The sequence below is a fragment of the Erythrolamprus reginae genome, chromosome 1, assembly GCF_031021105.1.
Source record: "Erythrolamprus reginae isolate rEryReg1 chromosome 1, rEryReg1.hap1, whole genome shotgun sequence".
Lineage (NCBI taxonomy): Eukaryota > Metazoa > Chordata > Lepidosauria > Squamata > Dipsadidae > Erythrolamprus > Erythrolamprus reginae.
This window is the reverse complement of record NC_091950.1, coordinates 264,673,752-264,695,243: the sequence shown is the minus strand read 5'-3', so window position 1 is coordinate 264,695,243 and position 21,492 is coordinate 264,673,752. Positions and strand designations below refer to the sequence as shown.

The following is a 21,492-nucleotide window of genomic DNA, read 5'->3' as shown; positions in this document are numbered from 1 at the left end:
GGGAGCTGCCGGAAAGGAGGCGGGCGAAGGAGGGCACAGCGGCGGCCGCTCACCCTTTTTGACTGCCCATCCACCCCTTGACCTGCCTTTAGCCAGCCAGCCGAGCGTCCGTGTCGCCGCGGAGTTGGCCTCCCCTGCCGAGAAACATTGCCGGGAGCGGCGAGGGGATGCTCCCCGCAACCCGCCGAACGTCGAGGTCGGCGCCCGCCTCCTTTCCGGCAGCTCCCCGCGCCCGAAGACGAGCCGGCCCCGGTGCCCGGGACAATGTAAGACATACCCCCAAAGTAAGACACAGTGGGGCTTTTGGGGGTAAAAAGATAGTAAGACACTGCCTTACTATCGGGGAAACACGGTATAAAAGCGAAAACCACTCAAGCATTAATCACAAAATCTCCAAAACTGTAAAGCCTACAAACTTGAAATTTGCCACATATGTTCCTCTTGCCTTCTAGGTGCTCACTAAGAAAGGGTTTTTCAAAGTGACCATTGGAGCATTAGTATTTCCTATATTATTATTATTATTATTATTATTATTATTATTATTATTATTATTATTATTATTATTATTATTATTATTATTAACATGCTCTGATGCTAAGGAGTTCTACTACTCCTCCCCACCTGAAAAAAAATCTGATCCAAATGCAAAACACAATCAAAGGAGTTTCAGTTTCACTTTTGCTTTCACAGCAGCAAGCACCTTTACTACAGAACAGTTGAGCTAAGCCAAGGCCAGGCTCCTTCCTGTCTCCTTGCTCACATAGCAAATACTGTCTGAGTTTCCAAATACCCCTCAACTCTCTCACATACTGACAGAATGCTAGCCATATGAACACCTATGGATGCTGGTAGGCAGAGGCAGAATTTTTTTCCTTATTTTCCTCCTCAGTTAGATGAATCTGTTCCTTCTACTGTAACATCAGTTAAAGGGAAAAGAGGCAAAAATACAGGAAAAGATTCACCGATGCAATTAGGAAGCCACAAGTAAGGGAAAATGTACACAAATATCTTCAAACGCACCCCCAAGTCAGGAGACAGGCTGTAAAAAAAGTATACATCTAATAACCCCTACATTAATCCGTTACAAATGAGATCAATGCCTTGGACTAATAAGTATTTGTCTGGTTTTAAATATGTATCTCAGATTGATTACTCCAGGGATGAGGTTATTGATCTCAGACCCAGCTTACCTGTGCCTGTTGCCATGTTCTAAAGTGGCAGAATGAGACTCCCAGGATGTGCTGCAGTGGCAGTGAAGTCCACCTTCCTCCCCTTCAGCCCTCCCCTGCACCCTTACACAGCCTTCTCACCCACCAGCATCCAATGGCAAAGCACTTTCTTTCTGCTGTCCAGAAGTACAATGGATGCTTCCAAATAATATCTTTTGGAGTCAGGGACGTGAAGGAGGGAAATTTTATGCCCACATTCAAAGTGCAGGGGCAGGTCTACTACAGGATAGGAAGTATCATGGTGGGGCCTCAGCAGCAGCCTTCATTTCTCCAGATATACTTTGTTGGTGATGACGATAATGAGAGGGACATCCGTTGTGAAATCTATTCAGGCGTTAATCCATAATTGGTTAGCCAACTGCAGATGTTTCTGCGTGAACACAACAAATATATTCTAGAACTTAAGGCTACTGTTGATTCTGTTCCTAGGGGCCACAAGGACTTCCAATTGGTGGTTAATGCCAATAGGAAGCCTTCTGAGACCATTGGGGTCATTTCAATTCCCCCACGATTATAGAAGTGGTTCTTCTCATTGTCGACCAAAATTTTGAGAAGAGAGATATTCTTCACAGCAGAGACAACAGGTTGTTATGAAGCAGTGAGACGTACCGTGCCTATGACGCTCTTCAGTACCTCTGATGTTCTGCTGTGGAGAAGATGGCTATCTATTTATATAAAAGTGAAAACACACCGTCATCAGAAAATCTCCAGAACTGTAAAGCCTTTCTGACAGTGAGAACAATCAATCAATGGAATGGCTTGCCTTTGGAAATTGTGAGAACTTCATCACTTGAGACTTTTAGGAAGAGATTGGACTGCCATTTGTCAGAAACAGTGTAGGGTCTCCTGCTTGAGCAGGGAGTTGAACTAGATGATCTACAAGTTTCCTTCCAACTCTGTTAATTTGTTAAAGGCCTAAACACTTGAAATTTGCCCTTGGCTTCTAGGTGCTCAGCCCTCCCATGCTAAAGAGTTCTACTCCCCCTGCCCACCTGAAAAGAAATCTGTTCCAAATGCAAAACACAAGCAGAGGAAAGGAGTTTCAGGTTCAGTTTTACCTTCATAGCAGCAAGTGGGGGATAGGACAGGGAGGTTTCTATGGGGCAAGGCTGAGGGAGAAAAGGGGAGAGGAGAGGAGAGGCTTCTGTGGAGCAAGGCTGAGGGAGAGAAGGAGATAGGATAGGGGAGACTTTTGTATGGCAAGGCTGGGGGAGAGAAGGGGAGAGGAGAGGATTCTATGGAGCAAACCTAAGGAGAGAAGGGGACCGGAGAGGCTGATCGTAACTACTCATTAAATTTTAAGCTGTAAGTGTCGATTTATCAAGTCCGATCACATAGTTCTGTAGTGAAGCATGGGTATTTAGCTAGTGATAATATATCTTGGGGTCACTCTCTGAAAATTAGTCATTAGTGTAATGGACAGAAGAGAGAATCGTGACATGAAACAGGATGATATTGGTACTGGCTACTAATGTTTGTTAGATACGATAGCAGTAGCAATAGCACTTTTATTTGCAGTATATACTGCTTTGCAGTGCTTTACAGCACTCTGAGCAGTTTGCCGAGTCAGCATATTGCCTCCAACAATCTGGGTCCTCGTTTTGCTGACCTTAGAAAGCTGAGTCAACCTTGTGCCGGTCAGCATTAAAACTTCCTGGCTGTGGGCAGAGTTAACCTGCACCATTGTGCTACTCGTGGTTCATATCTCTTCTTCCTCTTCCTTCCCATCCCCCAGTTCTGAAACACTAGTTTGCAAAAAAACCTTCTAGGATCTCAAGATAGGTCACTTGGGGTTCTCTTATGTCTGTTGATGGCTCCTTGTCTGAAACAGGAATATTTAAATAATAAGGCTGTGCAGAAATTGGATACGAAGGTTCAGTTTAAAGACAGATCAGTTGAATCTCTTAATTGAATGGTGTCTCCCAATAACAATTTGGATTGAACTGGATATCCTACAACGTGTTAGAATTTTCTTGGCCTGCTCCAACAAGGCTTTTGAAGTCTTCTTGGAAGACATATGTAAACTATGCCTTATAGATTTTGGCTCTCTAAGTGAGGTGGATGGTAGAATTAAGATGCTCAATAAAGATAGAGAGGATTGATCCACTTGGCATCTGCCATCTAAATATAGCTTAATTGGTTCAGAGTATTATGAAGCACCACCATAGGTAGCAGCTTCTCATAAAACTACATTAAGCTTGTACTCCTTTTTTCTACTGCTTGAGTGGATTGTTATGATTGTTAGCTCACTAACACAGAAAAAGCTAAAACATGATAATGAGCTTGCTTTAAGAAAGGTTCATCTGTTCACATTTTTTTTTTTTGCAATCTTTGTTTGGAAAGATTTCACTTTTTGCTGCCAAAATGCTGATGTTGGTCACTTTTTGCCTGAAGCTACAGAGACAGGGCATCTGCAGGGTGCATTTCAACAGTTTTGTTTGTCCCTCAGGCTGGCATCTTGAGTATCGTTTTAGTACACCGTTAACCATAGTTCCCTCTAAGCTGAGCAGTGAGCAATCGCTCACTTAAAAATCATCATCAACTCAGAGTTTTCCAAACCTGCCCAGAAGCCGAGAGGGAAAGAGTGAGAGGGAAGGAGAGAGAGAGGAAGAGAGAGAAACAGATAGAAAAAAGAGAGGAAGGAAAAGAGAAAGAAAAAGAATGGGAGTAAGGAAGAGGGAAAGAAAATAAAAATCTAGTTTGAAACTAGCTCAACTATTTAAGTGACATTTTGATATTGATAGAGTTGCCCTATTATGAGCTCACTGTTATAGACACACAGTACAGTATTTTATTTTGAAATTCTCTGAGGCAAAACAGGGTGGGTTATTTGTTTGTTTGTTTGTTTGTTTGCTTGCTTGCTTGTTTGTTTGTTTATTTATTTATTATTTTTGTGTCGCCCAGTCCCGAAGGGACTGCCGCTCAGACACTATACTTTTCCGCCCACCCCAAAAAAAAATTAGAAGGAACACTGCCGTTAACCATTTGACTGGAAAAGTTTATTTTTGGTTCAGCGTTAAGGAGAGCAATTTGAGGGTTCGTTTGGTGATTTCTGGTGGAATAAAAGACATTTTATTTGGGAGGGAGGAAGAATCTTGCTATGATTGGTAATTGGAGGTGCTGTGGTAACCCTAAACTCCATTACTATATGCAAACGACATGAGGATTTTCAATTTTCAGTTGCAACTGGAAAATAACCAAGAAAGCAGCATTATTGATAAAAAATAGTGAGGTAAAAGAATACGAAGAAATCAAAACTGCAGCGATAGAAAGCGCCCAGGCAACTATAGTGCTTGGGTGGAAAGATGATAATAAATGAACGATAAAAAATTGGTGCAGGTACATGGTGGACCACATTTACTATGAAATTATGGAAATTAGATTACATAACTATAATGAAGAGAAATTAGAAGCAACAATGAGGCGGTGGGAGAAGGTTAAAAATTATATATTAACAATACCAGCAAGCGATGCAAATGTAAGAAATAAAATTCAATCACTTTATAAAGAATGAATAATATAACCCAGAGATGAAGCAAATGAAGGATACAGAATTGAATCTTCCCTGGTGAAGGGAGTTTTTATTTTCTTGTTTGGTGACGGTACACTATTATGTTTTATGTTTTTGCTTTTTGTAAAATTATTAAAAAATCAATAAAAATTATATATTAAAAAAAAAGGATTTTCAATTTTCAGAAGTGCATGGTGCTTCACATTCCTCTTCTGAAACTGTGTGTCAGAATCAACACTTTTTGGCTGATGTTTTAAGTCAAAGATAGTGAATCCTACATATTGTCGGTACAAAAAATGTAAATAAATAGCAATTAGCATTTAGACTTACATACCACTTTACAGTGCTTTACAGCCCTCTCTAAGTGGTTTACTAAGTCAACTTATTGCCCCCAAATAATTAGGGTCCTCATTTTACCCACCTTGGAAGGATGGAAGGCTGAGTCAACATCAGGTTGATCAGGATCGAACTCCTGGCAGTGGGGAGAATTAGCCCGCAATACTGCATTCTAACCACTGTGCCACCACAGCTCTTTATAAAGCTTTGTAGAGCTGGGGTGGCACAGCAGGTAGAGTGCTGTACTGCAGACCACTGAAGCTGACTGTAGATCTGAAAGTCAGCGGTTCAAATCTCATCACCGGCTCAAGGTTGACTCAGCCTTCCATCCTTCCGAGGTGGGTAAAATGAGGACCCGGATTGTGGTGGCAATAGCCTAGCTCTGTTAAAAAAAGTGCTATTGCTAACATGTTGTAAGCCGCCCTGAGTCTAAGGAGAAGGGCAGCATAAAAGTTGAATGAATGAATGAATGAATGAATGAATGAATGAATGAATGAATGAATGAATAAATAAATAAATAAATAAATAAATAGAAGCAGTTGGTTGTCATAGGCCTTAAATTACATAGTTTTGATCATTCCACCCATTTGGGGGATTGGAAATTATTTTCAAGATAACGATTTCTACCCTTCCTACAATATTAATAATAATTCTCTAGGAAGGCAACATCTTAAATTATGAATAAAAACAGTGCCAGTTACATTAGGGAGATGGCTTGTATGTATATGTAGGAAGACACTTTTTTTTTGTCCTGAAGAAACTTCTGTGTACCCTGTAAAATATCCTTATCTCCTTTTCTTGACAGCTAAACATTTAATTGCACACCTAAGCAGATAAAGTGAAATAGTAACCCCACTGAATAATGCATGTTACTCATAAAGGGGATTTTGAGGAGAGATGAATGAAAGCCACCACAAGTAAATGTTCCTCTAAACAATTTGAACTAGTACTACCGGCACGCATAGTAAATAACAATTTTAGCAATAGAGTTAACTTTGAAAAGCACAAAGAACAACAACAACATTGGCATGGGTATCAAGATAAAGGAGTGTTTATGCATATGTTTTGGGAATGCCCGATAGTGCAGGAATTTTGGCAAAAAGTGAAAGAGGATATCAATAGAATGCTAAATATACAATGGACAATCACTAAGGAAATAGCAGTACAGTACTAGTTAAAAGAAATGCAATGGGAGAATTTAGAGAAATAAAAAAAGCAGCAATAGAAAGCGCTCAGGCAGTAATAGTTTTGGGTTGGAAGGATGCGACAAAATGGACAATGCAAAATTGGTATAGGTACATGTTGGACCATATTCAATTTGAAATTATGGATAAAAGGATAAATTCGGATAATGAAACTGAATTGGGACAACTGATGGGACGGTGGGACAAGGTAAGACGATATATGATGAGCAGAATCCGAGACCAAGCTATAAGAAATAAATTGGAATCACTCTATAATATGTAAATAGATATACAGTATTCCCTCGATTTTCGCGGGGGATGCGTTCTGAGACCGCCCGCGAAAGTTGAATTTCCGCGAAGTAGAGATGCGAAAGTAAATACACCATTTTGGGCTATGGACAGTATCACAAACCATCCCTTAACACTTTAAACCCCTAAACTACCATTTCCCATTCCCTTAACAACCATTTACTCACCATTATTACTGGTACTCACCAATGAATAAGTCACTTAGTGATCCTGATATTTATAAACATAATTATTTATTAACAATAATTAATCTTTTTGTTATTTATTTGCAAAAATTATTAGTTTAGCGATGACGTATGATGTCATCAGGCGGGGAAAAACGTGGTATAGAAAAAAACCCGTGAAGTATTTTTTAATTAATATTTTTTGAAAAACCGTGGTATAGGCTATTTGCGAAGTTCGAACCCGCGAAAATCGAGGGAACACTGTATTGCTCTTGGGTCAAGTGGATTATACAAGAAACACCCCCGATTTGGGGGTGGGGAATGTGTGTGTGTCTGGGTGGTGGGCACATTTCACTATGCACTGTTTTATGTTGTGTGTATATAAATTTGTTAAAAATTAATAAATAAATAAAAATTAGAAAAGCACAAAGAAGCTCTGTCACTGAGGCTTTGAAATTTGCTCAGCATTTTGCAGTGAAAGTACTCTATCTTCCTAAAATACAGTTTTGCATGGCCCATGCATTTTAGAAGCAGTGGGCAGTATATGTCCACTGTATGTTGCCAGTTAACCTTAATCCCCAAATGATAATTCAGCCGAAGACAAAATAACTTGAGACAATTAAAAGTACCAAAAGGAAGAAAAAGTAGATTCTCTTATCACTCTTTAGCTGCACACATCTCCCATGACTAATCTTGGATGGAACATTAAAACAACCCTCCCCCCTTGCAAACCCTGGCACGAAGAAAAGGTAATTAATAAACAGTCCGTGCTTGTTTATTAAACCCTCATTAACTTAACCTAATTAAATAAAGGATATTAGTGTCCTCTGACAATGACATGTGTACACCGAACATTTTTTTTCCAGAAGTGGTGGGGACATCGCCAGTTTTCCTACAAGCCCCATTTATCTGTTTTAAAAGGAAATTTGGGGGTGGGGGAGAGCATGGGAAAACAAAATAGATTTTATTTGCTTTGAGATCCAATTCAGATGTTTTGGTCATTACCTTAAAATACTGTACTTTATGGCACGGGTCAGGATATCTCAGCAGCCATGTCACTTCAGTGGGATTAGTCTTCCCCATCTGGTCCAAGGGTCTGCTATGGACTCTGTCAAAAAATACCGACAGGTGGGGTCAAGGAGAAGAGCCTTTTCTGCTGTGGCCTCTATCCCCTGGAACAGGAATCTTCAACCTGGGCAACTTTAAGCCTGGCAGAGTTCAACTCGCAGAATTCCCCAGCCAGCTTTGCTCTGGGAGTTGACGTCCTCCAGCCTTAAAATTGCCAAGGTTGGAGATTCCTGCTCTGGAACATTCCATCACTAGAGGTGAGAATTGCTCCTATCCTTTTGGCCTCCCAGAAGCACGTTAAAATTTGGATTTAGCTGTTAGCTTGGGATCTCAAGGTGGGTGCTCACTCCTTGAGGTGGCTGACAGGGTAAGAAAATCTCACCCCTGTCCCGTTTGTATTTTTGGTTTTTAAAATTTTGTTTTTCTATTTATCTTTTTTGTGGTTTGCAAGCTGCCCAGAGTCACATTATGGGGGGGATGGATGGCATATAAATTTAATAAGTAAAATACATACAGTTTTCAGGAACACCGCACCCCCAACCCCAATCACACTTCTTTTCTCATACTTACAGTCATGTCTCACTTTTTAATTTATAGCATGGCTAATATGTTTTGATAATTTTACTGATAGTTTTCAGTGCTAAGCATCTGAAGCTGCCATGAAGGAGTTCAGTTATGGACTTCAGTTTGCAATATGCTCTTGGACTGGTAATTTTAATGCATACTTTCTCTGATGTAATAGACTGGATTGGAGAAAGCTTGTGAATGGATCTTCTCCCCCAAATCTTCACTAACACAGGCTGTTAAATATAACTAAAGGATCTAGGCGTGGCAGGGACATTTTAAAATATTTCATTTGCTTGTTTGTATCTCATTTTTTTGGGATAATTCTTCCTTTCTGTTGTCCACCACATTTTAACAGCACATATGAGAAGGACGATGACATTTTCTAGCACCTGATACATCAGAATTGCTTCAATCATTTGCTTTTCTCTTCCCTGCCCTTTTTTCTCTTTTGAATTTTAGGATTAAAGAGCCACTTCAGGATAGCATAATAGCTACCTACGAAGAACATGAAGACAGCGTCTATGCTGTGGAATGGTCCTCAGCCGACCCATGGCTATTTGCCTCGTTAAGCTATGATGGACGGCTTGTTATTAACAGAGTCCCCAGAGCTCTTAAATACCACATACTGTTATAAATCTATTCACTTTTTTTTTGAGCTTCATTATCTCAATGTTGGCTGATAATTGGAAATACTCTGTTCCTCAAATAAATGTCATAGATGGAACATTGGCCCTTTTCTTCTTGGTGTAAATATTTGGCAATTAAAGATCTGGTATAAAAATTAAACCCCCCCCCCCAAAAAAGAGACCCTTTTGTTAAACAGCAAAGATGTCACACAGATTACAGAAGATACTCTTATTATTATCATTCAATTTTCTTGTATGATATGTATTGTGCTGTAGCAGTGAGTTCAGTTTTAGGATGAAGCCTGATGCTGTTCAAGCTTACGGAAGAACAGAGATTTCCTTGCCTCTCTGCTTCCCTCTTCCTCCTCCTGGGTCTCTCCAGAGGTCTGAGAGGATCTATAAAACATGTTGGGATGGAGAGAGTTAATTGCCTGAAGCGAGGAAGGATTTTGTGCCTCTTGCATGAGGTTCCCTAGTCTAGCAATTTCCTTGCTCTATTGCTCTTCCAGTTGTTCACAGGGTTCTGTAGATTCCCTCCATCCTCTGGAGAGCCTTGTGGGATGGGAGTTCATTAGAGATGACTGCGTTAAGGAGGAGGAGGAGACGGGAAACATCAGTTTCATGTACCGAAATAATCCATGTATTTCAAATCTAGGGAGAGAGAAATGAAATTCTATTACCAGTTTGCTCTTACACCATTCTGGCTTCATCAAATGTTCTTGTAGCTTGTCACTAAATAATTCAGGCACATGGTTATGCATGTAAAATGGGCAACTACCTAAATTGTCCAAATACAATAAATAAGTACAGTGATCCCCCGATTATCGCGAGGGTTCCGTTCCAAGACCCCTCGCAATAATCGATTTTTCGGGATGTAGTGGTGCGGAAGTAAAAACACCATCTGTGCATGCGCGCCCCTTTTTCCATGGCTGCGCATGCGCAGATGGTGTTTTTACTTCCGCACCTGGGAAGACCCAGCAGCTGAGGAGCCGCCTGCCTGCCCGCTTGTCCGCCGCTTTTCAGCTTGTCCGCCGCTTGTCCGCTTGTCCGGCGCTTTTCAGCTTGTCCGCCGCTTTTCCGCTTCTCTGCCCGCCGCTTTTCCACCGCTTGTCCGGCCGCCGCTTGTCCGCCGCTTTTCCGCTTGTCCGGCCGCCGCTTTTCTTGTCCGCCCGCCGCTTTTCCGCTGCTTGTCCGGCCGCCGCTTGTCCGCCGCTCTGGGAGTTGAAAACCCAGGGAAGGTTCCTTCGGCCGCCCAGCAGCTGATCTGCTCGGCAGCGCAGTAGCAGCGAGGAGCCGAAGATGGGGTTTCCCCGTTGCCCACGCAAAGGGGAAACCCCATCTTCGGCTCCTCGCTGCTACTGCGCTGCCGAGCAGATCAGCTGCTGGGCGGCCGAAGGAACCTTCCCTGGGTGCCGCCCGCCGCTCGAGAGCAAGAGGGGGAGAGATAGAGAAAGAGAGAGAAGGAAAGAAAGAGATGAGAGAGGGAGGAAGAGAGTGTGAGAGAGGAAGAAGCAAGATAGAGAAAGAGAGAGAGAAAGAAAGATGAGAAAGGAAGGGAGTGACGTTATCGGGTGAAAAAATCGCGATATAGCATTTCGCAAAGATCGAGATCGCGAAACTCGGGGGATCACTGTATTCTATCTTCAACACAAATACAGTGGTACCTCTACCTACAACGCCCCTACTTATGAACTTTTCTAGATAAGAACTGGGTGTTCAAGATTTTTTTGCCTCTTCACAAGATCCATTTTCCACTTAAAAACCTGAGCCTCCGAAACTAACTGGAAAAGGCAGGGAGAAGCCTCTGTGGGGCCTCTCGAGGAATCTCCTGGGAGGAAACAGGGCCGGAAAAAGGCGGGGGGAATCCTTTGTGGGGCCTTTTGGAATTGCCTGGGAGGAAATAGGGCCAGAAAAGGCGGGGAGAAGCCTCCATGGGGCCGTTCTAGGAATCTCATAGGAGGAAACAGGACCGGAAAAGGCAGGGAGAAGCCTCCATGGGGCCTCTCCAAGAATCTCCTGGGAGGAAACGGCCTCCACCCTGTGGCTTCCCCAATCGCACACATTATTTGCTTTTACATTGATTCCTATGGGAAAATTGCTTCTTCTTACAAACTTTTCTACTTAAGAACCTGGTTATGGAATGAATTAAGTTCATAAGTAGAGTTACCACTGTATACATTTTTCTATAGAGAATATACCATAGAGGGATATTCTCTATATCAGGGTTCGCCGCCCCTAGATCTGTGGATCGGCACCGGGCTGCAGCATGCCAGGAACTGGGCCATGCAAACAAGTAAAGCCCCATCCACAGGATGCAGGCAGCATGCGAAATCAAGCCTCCCCCCTTTTCCGTCTGTGGAAAAACCTCTCCATGTAACCACTGCCTGGTGCCCAAATGGTTGGAGTTGCTGCTCTAAATATATTATGGCAAGGATGAAGAACGGTTGCTGCCATTTGAAGATACCAGGTGAAGGATGGTTTGTAGTACCTGAAATTTGCAAAGCTCAGGTTCTATTGACTCCAGGAATGTAACTTAATATAAAGTAGCAGAGGAAGGGAATGGAGATGAGGACAGAGGAAAAAGGCAAACGGTAAAGAACTACGGCATTTATTTCAGATATTAATGTGTCCTTAGTGATTGTCTGCTACAGGAGCCGAATACAATATCTTAAGTGCTCAACTCCAAAGAACTTTTACCAGGTTCGAGGAGATAGGAGAAACTGAGAGTTGGCATATCTCCAGAGAACTGCAAAAAATGTTAACTGGAAAGATATTGAATAAAAATCTGATTCAGATTTTGTTCCGTTCTCTCTATTTTGGGGAACATTGTGAACAGACCATTCCAGGGTTGCCCTAAGCTTCATGGAGATGCAAATTATGGGTCATGTCCTGAAAGGTTAGGTGTAAGAAGTAGATAATGATCTGCTTTCTCTCCAGTGGTCATAATTCATCTTAAGGATGCAAAAGAAGTGATACATCAACAACAGTGGGTATAATGGCACTCATGATGGTGGAGGTGTGAGTTTGAAACAAGTCTGATGGAAATTAAGTAAAAATCAATCTGTTGATTCTCCCTTGTTTGGATTTGCTTTCGTTCTTGCTGTTCCCTCCCTCCTCATTACTAAAGAATGCTGATTTTATTCTTGGGGTCCCTCTTGGCCCTTTTAACTTACAGTAACATGTACATTTCTGCTGTCTATCCACCTTTTGTTTGAAGTCTTCTCTTTTTTAGCAAATTTATTCCCTTCACTTTCAGCCATAAATCTCAACCTTTTATCCCTTCCACCAAAAGATCCATCAATTGCTTTCTAATATATCATATTTTTCAGTGAATAAGACTCCCTCCCCCTCCCAAGTGGATGGAAATGTCTGTGCGTCTTATACAGCGAATGTTGCCAAAGCCCCCAACCACCTGCCAGCTCCCACCCTTCGGTCTCAGCTTCAGCAAAGCTGATTTAGCATGAGCAGCTGATTGGCTGTTTGATCTGCCTCCTGGAATTCCGCCTATTAGCTCTTCTAGGATGCGGGGATCGTCACTGGCAGCCACCACCATCATTGCCCATTGCCACTGCTGCCTATTGCCACCTCCACATGTCCCGTTTTCAGCCTTCCCACATCCCGCTTTTGGCCTCTGTGCACCCCATTTTTTTGTCCGTTACACATAGCGGGGATCCCTGCCACCTGGAACAAGCCCAAAACGGGACATGCAGAGGCTGAAAAATGTGATGCATGGAAGTGGCGATAGGTGGCGGCAATTGGTGGCGACATTGGCAATGGGCAGTGGTGATCCCTGCAGCCAGAAATAGGTGATAGGCGGTATTCTGGGAGGCAAATCCAACCACTAATCAGCTGCTCATGCTTAATTAGCCTGTGCTGAAGCTGACCAGGTGGTTGTTGCAAGGAGGCAAATTGCTGGGAGGCAGATTTCTTTTCCTCCCCAAAAGCTAGGTGCACCTTATAGTCTGAAAAATACGGCAAATAGACCGTCTATGGCAGATACGCAGTATAATGGTTAATACTGTGTTTGCCCCTCTCCAAGACTTCAACCTTATACAGTGTTCCCTCGATTTCCACGGGGGATGTGTTCCGAGACCGCCCGCGAAAGTCGAATTTCCGCGAAGTAGAGATGCGGAAGTAAATACACCATTTTTGGCTATGGACAGTATCACAAGCCTTCCCTTAACACTTTAAACCCCTAAATTACCATTTCCCATTCCCTTAACAACCATTTACTCACCATTATTACTGGTACCATTGAATAAGACACTTAGTGATCCTGATATTTATAAACATAATTATTTATTAACAATGATTACTTATTTTGTTATTTATTTGCAAAAATTATTAGTTTGGCGATGACATATGATGTCATTGGGTGGGAAAAAACGTGGTATAGGGAAAAAAACGCGAAGCATTTTTTAATTCATATTTTTTGAAAAAACGTGGTATAGGCTATTCGCGAAGTTCGAACCCGCGAAAATCAAGGGAACACTGCACTTTAATTTTAAAAATAAATTACTTCAGGGTGAGGGTGGAATTAGTTTTCTGTGTGTGTCAGAGAGAGAGAAAGAGAGAGATCGAGATCACTGCTGGGTGTTGTAAACTGAAAATAATAATAACTAAATCTTGCATGAGTTCTAAAGAGCATGAAAGTCTGGAACAAACCCTAATGTTTGCGTGATGGGAACCTCTTCTACTTTATCCTATTATTTAATTATATGCTATCAAGTTATAATCCATTCCTAGAGACCACATAGATTTATTTTCTCCACGGTGATCTGTCTCTAAACTAGTCTTTCGTGTCTTCTAACAGCACCTTTATCACCGCTGTAACTGTCCATCCGTGTTGCTGGTGGTGATCTTCAGTTTCCTTCCACCCTCCCCAGCCTTAGAGCCTTCTCCAAAGAGCTGGGTCCAAAATAAGAGAGTTTGCTTTGAATGTGAACTCTGAGGTGATTTGTTCACCACGTAACATTTAACAGAGCCAAAATGGATATTGCTATGCAGTTTCCTTGCTCTCCCAATCTCCCTGTTTCTCTTCTGGGTTACTAGACCTTGCTTTCTTGATCATACAACCCTTGTGTGGGGAGGGGGAAAATCCCAATAAGCTGGGGGAAAATGCTAATAACCTCAGGAAGGAAGATCAATGAAGACGTTTCCCTTTCTATATTTTTGGCTGTTGCCATGGTGACTGTTGTGCTTCTGTTTAAAGGATCAGCCTGGGCCTAACCTTTGTGTATCCTCTTCCTAATAACTGGATCGAAACATAACTAAACTTTTATTTTTCACGGGTGTACATAGTTGCCAAAATTGGATGAGACTGCAGTCATAACGACAGTTCCTAGGATTGGGGAGAAGCAACTGGGGAACGCTGGATTTTTTTAAAAAAATATATTCTTGGCTGACTAATAAGCCAATGCAAAGGAACAACTGATCTAAATTTATAACTCCCATTATACTCTTCTTTTTTTCCTCCCTCCCGCATGTCTCTTCAGTAATTAGCATTTCCCCATGGGCTTTTCTTCTGAGTTTTAGTACCTTGTCCATTTCAGAACAGATCAAGGTGACATTTGGTTAGAGCAAATGGTTGGGGCCGCTCTATTGTTTCAGCACTACAGCTTGGCAAATAAACAAATGCATTTTGAAACAGGCTCTCCCTTTGAAACACAAAGAAGTATGCGAATTGTAGGCTTAATTAAGGACTTAAGGTGTATAATGTTTGGGTGTGATTGCCATATAGAAGCTATGGGTGCAGAGCCGCTTTTTTTCCTGGACGAGTGGAGTCAGCACGACATTTTCAACAGCTTGAAAAGTTCTATAGGTAGACATAAGGTGGCATCATGGATCCAATATGTGTTATGAATGCAGGTGAGAAACACAAGTTGGAGAGCCTGAATTAGATTGTCATCAGCTCTCAGCCTCTGTTTCAATGGCTGAATCTGATTGAAAATTAACACTCTGCATGCTTATAGCAATGAAATAGCTGCTATACCATTTAGGCTTATATAATGCCCCATAGTGCTTCACAGCACTCTGGGTGGTTTACTGTCAACATTCGCTTAGACTGCTGCATTCTTTCGCTTGGTTGTCAATAGTTACGGGGTGGGTTAGAGAAAGGGGGGTGGATGGGAAGCATACAGGAGGAGATACAGTATAGGTTTCGTTTTCCTAGGTACCAGAAGGAAAATTCCAAAAGAATGACGTGAGGGCCAAGATGTCCCACCTGATGATTATGGACAATGGGGATTGAGCACGGTCCCAAGGGGGGTTGGAAAAAGGGGTTTGATATATGTCTGTATCGTTCCATTTTCTCAGACTTTGCTTTTCTTTCGATGCTCCTAGTTCTGATTTTGATAAATTCACTTTTGAACTTTTATGAAAAGGACTCTGAGTTTTATTTGTCTGAATTCTGACTGGCAGCTTGACATGTTTTGCATATTGGCCCCAATAATTTGGGTCCTCATTTTACTGACCTTGGAAAGATGGAAGACTAAATCAATCTTCAACCTCATCAGGATCAAACTCCAGGCTGTGGCCAGAGTTTGCCTGCAATACCTGCAGTTTACCTAATCAGCGACTAGGGTCCTATGTTACATTCGGCTTTGCAAGTATGGAATTTCCTATCCTACTGCACATTTCTGTTATTACTGGAAAGCATATTATACTATCATAGCAACAGAATCTATTTTAACCGATCAGAGCTTTGTAATGGTCTTTGCCAAGATCTTTCACTTCATCTTGTGATCAGATTCCACCACCCAAATAACTGTAATTAGATATTATAAACCTAGACACTGTCTACTACCTAAGAATTTTAATATCAACATGTCTCCTTTCTATAGATTAAAATTACCATTGCCTGTAAAGGCTATCATTTCACCTCTAATCTACATCTCTGCATCTTCTTTTTTTATTTTTTTAAAAAAAGGATGAATTCAGCTAATCATTATCAAAATTATCAAAATTTTGATTTAGCAAAAACTTCAGAAGAGAAGAATTTAGGAGTAGTGATTTCTGACAGTCTCAAAATGGGCGAACAGTGCAGTCAGGCGGTAGGGAAAGCAAGTAGGATGCTTGGCTGCACAGCTAGAGGTATAACAAGCAGGAAGAGGGAGATTATGATCCCTCTATATAGTGTGCTGGTGAGACCACATTTGGAATACTGTGTTCAGTTCTGGAGACCTCACCTACAAAAAGATATTGACAAAATTGAACGGGTCCAAAGACGGGCTACAAGAATGGTGGAAGGTCTTAAGCATAAAACGTATCAGGAAAGACTTAATGAACTCAATCTGTATAGTCTGGAGGACAGAAGGAAAAGAGGGGACATGATCAAAACATTTAAATATGTTAAAGGGTTAAATAAGGTTCAGGAGGGAAGTGTTTTCAATAGGAAAGTGAACACAGGAACAAGGGGACACAATCTGAAGTTAGTTGGGGGAAAGATCAAAAGCAACGTGAGAAAATATTATTTTACTGAAAGAGTAGTAGATCTTTGGAACAAACTTCCAGCAGACGTGGTTGGTAAATCCACAGTAACTGAATTTAAACATGCCTGGGATAAACATAGATCCATCCTAAGATAAAATACAGAAAATAGTATAAGGGCAGACTAGATGGACCATGAGGTCTTTTTCTGCCGTCAGACTTTTATGTTTCTATGTTTCTATCATTGGTCAAAATCTAACATTGATTCATATAGTAGGTTCCCTTTTCATGTTATTTGCTCCAGAAGATTGTTTTCTATAGATGTTTACATTCTTCTGAGTTTGCTACCAATTTTTTTGAAATTATCTGGAAGATAATGGAAGAGAACAGTGTACCCTTCCATGAATGGAGACTATTTGATAATACTAGACTAGAAAGAAATGCATTCTCCATCAGCAATTTGAAGAATTCACCTTGCTATAATGGAACAAGTATTTTACTGTTGAGAGAAATAGAAATTTGGACGGTATATAATAATTTATACGCTTAACATCCCATTCTTCTATTGCTAAGTGAGATGAGTTAAGGTTAATTTAATTATGTAACTTAATACGAATAGAGATGTGTGTGATGGTGAATCAGTTCTAAATCTGTAATGAATATAAGGATCCTTTGGCAATTCAGACATTCCCGAACAATAACTCGCAGGAGTTTCAATGCACTGAACCAAAAGTATGGAAGATTGAGAAGCTATAATTCACCAATATCTAGAAGATTAAATGTTCTCCACCCTTAAAAAAAGTTAAGACCTAATAATGCTTTATGGTCTGTATTTTTCCTACTACAGTTTCACTTCCTTAGATCCAAGGCAATATTCCAAAATATTATATCTTAAGCCTTCTATGAATCAGGCTCAACTGTTGGTGACTTCGTGAACGCATCCATGAAGTTTTCTTTCCCCAAATATAAACATAGTTTCCTATTATTTTTCTATGGAATTTATTATTATTTAATGATGGTGTCTCATGCAAGTACTAACCAGGTTTGAATCTGCTTAGCTTTCTGCAATCACCTACATTTGCTCAGTGCTGTCATTTAGCTCACCTCCAAGGAAAGACTAACTGAAGTTTTTGGCTGAATTCTGACTTTCAATTTGCACAACTCAGAAACACACATTTTTTATATATTTGAGTAGCAAGCTGACATATGCAACCTTATCATTTCGTCCTTTGCACATGTGAATAAATTATCCAAGAAAGCAAGGTCAACAAATAGTAACTACACATCACATTGACATTGTGAATCACACAGAAGCTGGTGTTTGTAAAAAAACTTTAAAGCTAATTCAAATTGCTTTCTGATTGTGGCTTCTGGTTAAGTAATTTAACCTATTTCCTGATCTGAATATAAAAATATAACATGCTAAGTGCTTGGGATCTAAAAAGAAAAGACAAATATGCAAGAATATGCACCCAGCATTGGCTGGTGACTCCTAAAAGCAACTGGATCTTTTCCTGGGATGCAGCATACACACACAATTCAATGTGCACAAATTGAGCTTCATACGCATGTGCGCCGGCTTGATGCTCATAGAACCCAGTTCCCCTCTTCACCCCCCCCACAAGCCAGATCACCAAGCTGCAAAGGTTGGGGGGGGGCATTGTCTTAGGGCTAAGCAAAGAGTACTGAATAAGGTGGATATGTAAATATCTTAAGGAGAATCCCTTTCCATCAAACACTTTCTTAGAAAAGAATTGTTTCAACTCTCTACCTATGCCTTCCCCCTCATTAACTTCCACTCCCCCCTCTTTTACATAAAGCAGGTTTCATATTTGCATTTCACTGTTCAGATGTTCAGTGATTTAATGCAGAATTAATAGAAGAGCTTTGGATTGACACCACTGAGGAAATACAGCATTAGCACTTGGAAGACGAGTTTTTCCACCCCTGTACCATTAACAAGCCCATTACCTATAATTACAAAATGCTTGAAAGCATAGTATGATGTTTTCATTCTACATTAGTGTAAAATGAAACAGAAAGGAAAGGAAGTGTGGGCTTTTAATATTTATCACTTAATGCAAAGCCTTGTGGAAGTCAGCATGCACATTGATTTGTGTGGCTTATTGTAAAGAAAGTTGAACTTAGTGTGGTCTTAAAAATGAATGCTGAGATTGTATGCTAGTTAAACTTATCAAATTATTATTATTATTCAGACAAGAAGATTGTGCAAATTGATTATAAAGAACAACTTAGCACAGTCGCCAAAATAATTAACTGGAACATTTGTAAAAATTATGCATCGGTAATGAAAAATTGTTGAAACATAGACTGTAAAAAGTAGACAAAACTGAACAGGTTAAAATATTGTGAGATTTCCAAATATAAACTGGTAAAGTCAGACATGTGATTTACAATATTTATCTGAGGTTGAAAAGAAGGAAGTGTGGGTAGTTGATGTGATAATATTTCCTAGTCGCACCCCAAACAATTGCAACCATCTAACACAAATCAATTTTACAGAAGATAATGTTGGAAAAGCATTTTGCAACTTAAAACCATCTCTATCCATATGTGAATATTTCTTAAAAATATCTCCACAACCATACCGGAACCTCTAAGCACATTTTTTTGAAAAATCCTTCAGGACTAGTCTCTTACACAACTTATGGTCGCTAGCCACAAACCTCCTATCTTTAAAAAAGGATATCCAAGTAATGTTGAAAATTACTCTTTATGTTGCAAAGTTATGGAATCAATCATAAATCAATCCATCGCTCTTCACCTAGAAACTAACAACCTACTCTAACAAACAATTTGGTTTCAGAAAAAAATTATCCACTAACCTGCAACTCCTAAACTGCAAAAGCATATGGACTTCACAACTCGATCAAGGTAAATCAATAGATGCAATTTACATAGATTTTTGTAAAGCCTTTGATTCAGTAGTACATGACAAACTACTTCAAAAACTAAAATCTTATGGCATCTCTGGTCTCCTTCATGAATAGATAACTGCATTCTTGTCAAACAGACAAGAAATAGTTAAAATAGGGAATACCCTATCAAATCCTGCACCTGTCAACAGTGATGTCTCTCAAAGAAGCGTTCTAGGACCAACACTATTCATTCTTTGCATAAACAACCTTTGTGATCATGTTATAACATAGAAACATAGAAGTCTGACGGCAGAAAAAGACCTCATGGACCATCTAGTCTGCCCTTATACTATTTTCTGTATTTTATCTTAGGATGGATATATATTTATTCCAGGCATGTTTAAATTCAGTTACTGTGGATTTATCTACCACGTCTGCTGGAAGTTTGTTCCAAGGATCTACTACTCTTTCAGTAAAATAATATTTTCTCATGTTGCTTTTGATCTTTCCCCCAACTAACTTCAGATTGTGTCCCCTTGTTCTTGTGTTCACTTTCCTATTAAAAACACTTCCCTCCTGGACCTTATTTAACCCTTTAATATATTTAAATGTTTCGATCATGTCCCCCCTTTTCCTTCTGTCCTCCAGACTGTGTACAAGTAACTGTGTTCTCTTTGCTAACGGATGTTAAACTATTCAACACCATCGACAATACTTCTACCCTTCAAAAAGACCTAGACCATGTATCGCAATGGTCTGATAACTGGCAACCTCAAATATCAACCAATAAATGCTGTCTTACACATTGGCAAAAAGAATCAGAACACAAAATATAAACTTGGAGGACACAACCTTGTAGATGACCCTCACTCTGTTAAGGACCTTGGAGTGCTCATATCTAATGACCTAAATGCCAGAGCCCATTGTAACAACATTGCCAAAAAGGCACTAAGAGTTGTTAACCTAATCTAGCATAGCTTCTTCTCTGGCAATATTAAACTGCTAATCGGAGCATACAAAACATTTGCCAGACTAATCCTTGAATACAGCTCACCCATCTGGAGCCCGCACTGCATATCGGACATTAATATAATTGAGAGAGTCCAGAAATATTTCATAAGAAGAATGCTGCATTCCTCTGCTCGCAACAGAATACCTTATTCCACCAGACTTGAAATTTTGGGCTTAGAAAACCTAGAGCTACATTGCCTTCGATCTGATCTAAATATAGTTCATAAAATCATTTACCACAATATCCTACCGGTCAATGAATACTCCTGCTTCAACTGCAACAACACACACACACACTAGATTAAAACTCAATGTAAACTGCTTGAAGCTCAACTGCAGAAAATACGACTTCAGTAACAGAGTGATCAATGCATGGAATGCACTACCTGACTCTGTGGTTTCTTTCCCAAACCTCAAAATTTTAACCTTAGACTATCTACAGTTGACCTCACCCTAAGAGGTCTAAAAGGTTCCTACCATCCTATTGCCCAAATTGATCTATACCTATTTTGTTTATATTTATACCATACCTATTATCTTGTACACGTTTAGATAGATAGATAGATAGATAGATAGATAGATAGATAGATAGATAGATAGATAGATAGATAGATAGATAGGCAGGCTTGCCTGTTGATTAACACAAAAGAAAGTCATCAGCTTGTCCCACAAAAAAGTACTAGATTGTAATCCATTGATGCTTTCCCTATCAGTTGTCACATTGCTTCTGCATATTTCACCTGCCGGTTTAGTCAGAGAGAGAGAGGAAAAAAAACTACTGAAGTGAAGAGAAAACGACTTCTGGAAAATGAGAAAAAGACAAAAGTAAGAGGGAGACCGACAAATACAGAATAAGAAGAGAATTGAAACTGACAGGACTGGGGAAAGATCAGCCTGGAAAGTGAAAGCATGACATACCAAAAGAAAAGGAAGCCAAGGGGAGTGTGGGAATGGAGTTTAAAAAGGCAAAGGAGGAAGGCAGGCACTGGATAAATACTGCAAAAAATAAAATAAAATAAGGATGCTTTCCCCCCCACTTCAAATGGAAGACTAGCTGCATAACTGTTTTGCTATGATGTTTCTTATATCGGTAATGAAGGACAGGGGTCCTCAAACTGGGCAAACTTAAGACTTCTGGACTTCAATTTCCAGAATTCTGGGACTTGAAACCCACAAGTCT

The 21,492-nt window shown here is 40.4% G+C and overlaps 1 protein-coding gene across 3 annotated transcripts in view; it reads left to right on the top strand.

Annotated features, from left to right (window-relative positions):
• EIPR1 (EARP complex and GARP complex interacting protein 1) overlaps positions 1 to 9,092 on the top strand; it is an 83,419-nt gene extending 74,327 nt beyond the window's left edge. For all 3 annotated transcript variants that reach the window (XM_070732939.1, XM_070732937.1, XM_070732938.1), the window contains one exon: positions 8,828 to 9,092. In XM_070732939.1, the coding sequence (XP_070589040.1) occupies positions 8,828 to 9,002 (175 nt within the window). In that variant the 3' untranslated portion in view covers positions 9,003 to 9,092. The remainder of the gene's footprint in view (positions 1 to 8,827) is intronic.
• Positions 9,093 to 21,492: the final 12,400 nt, after the last annotated feature.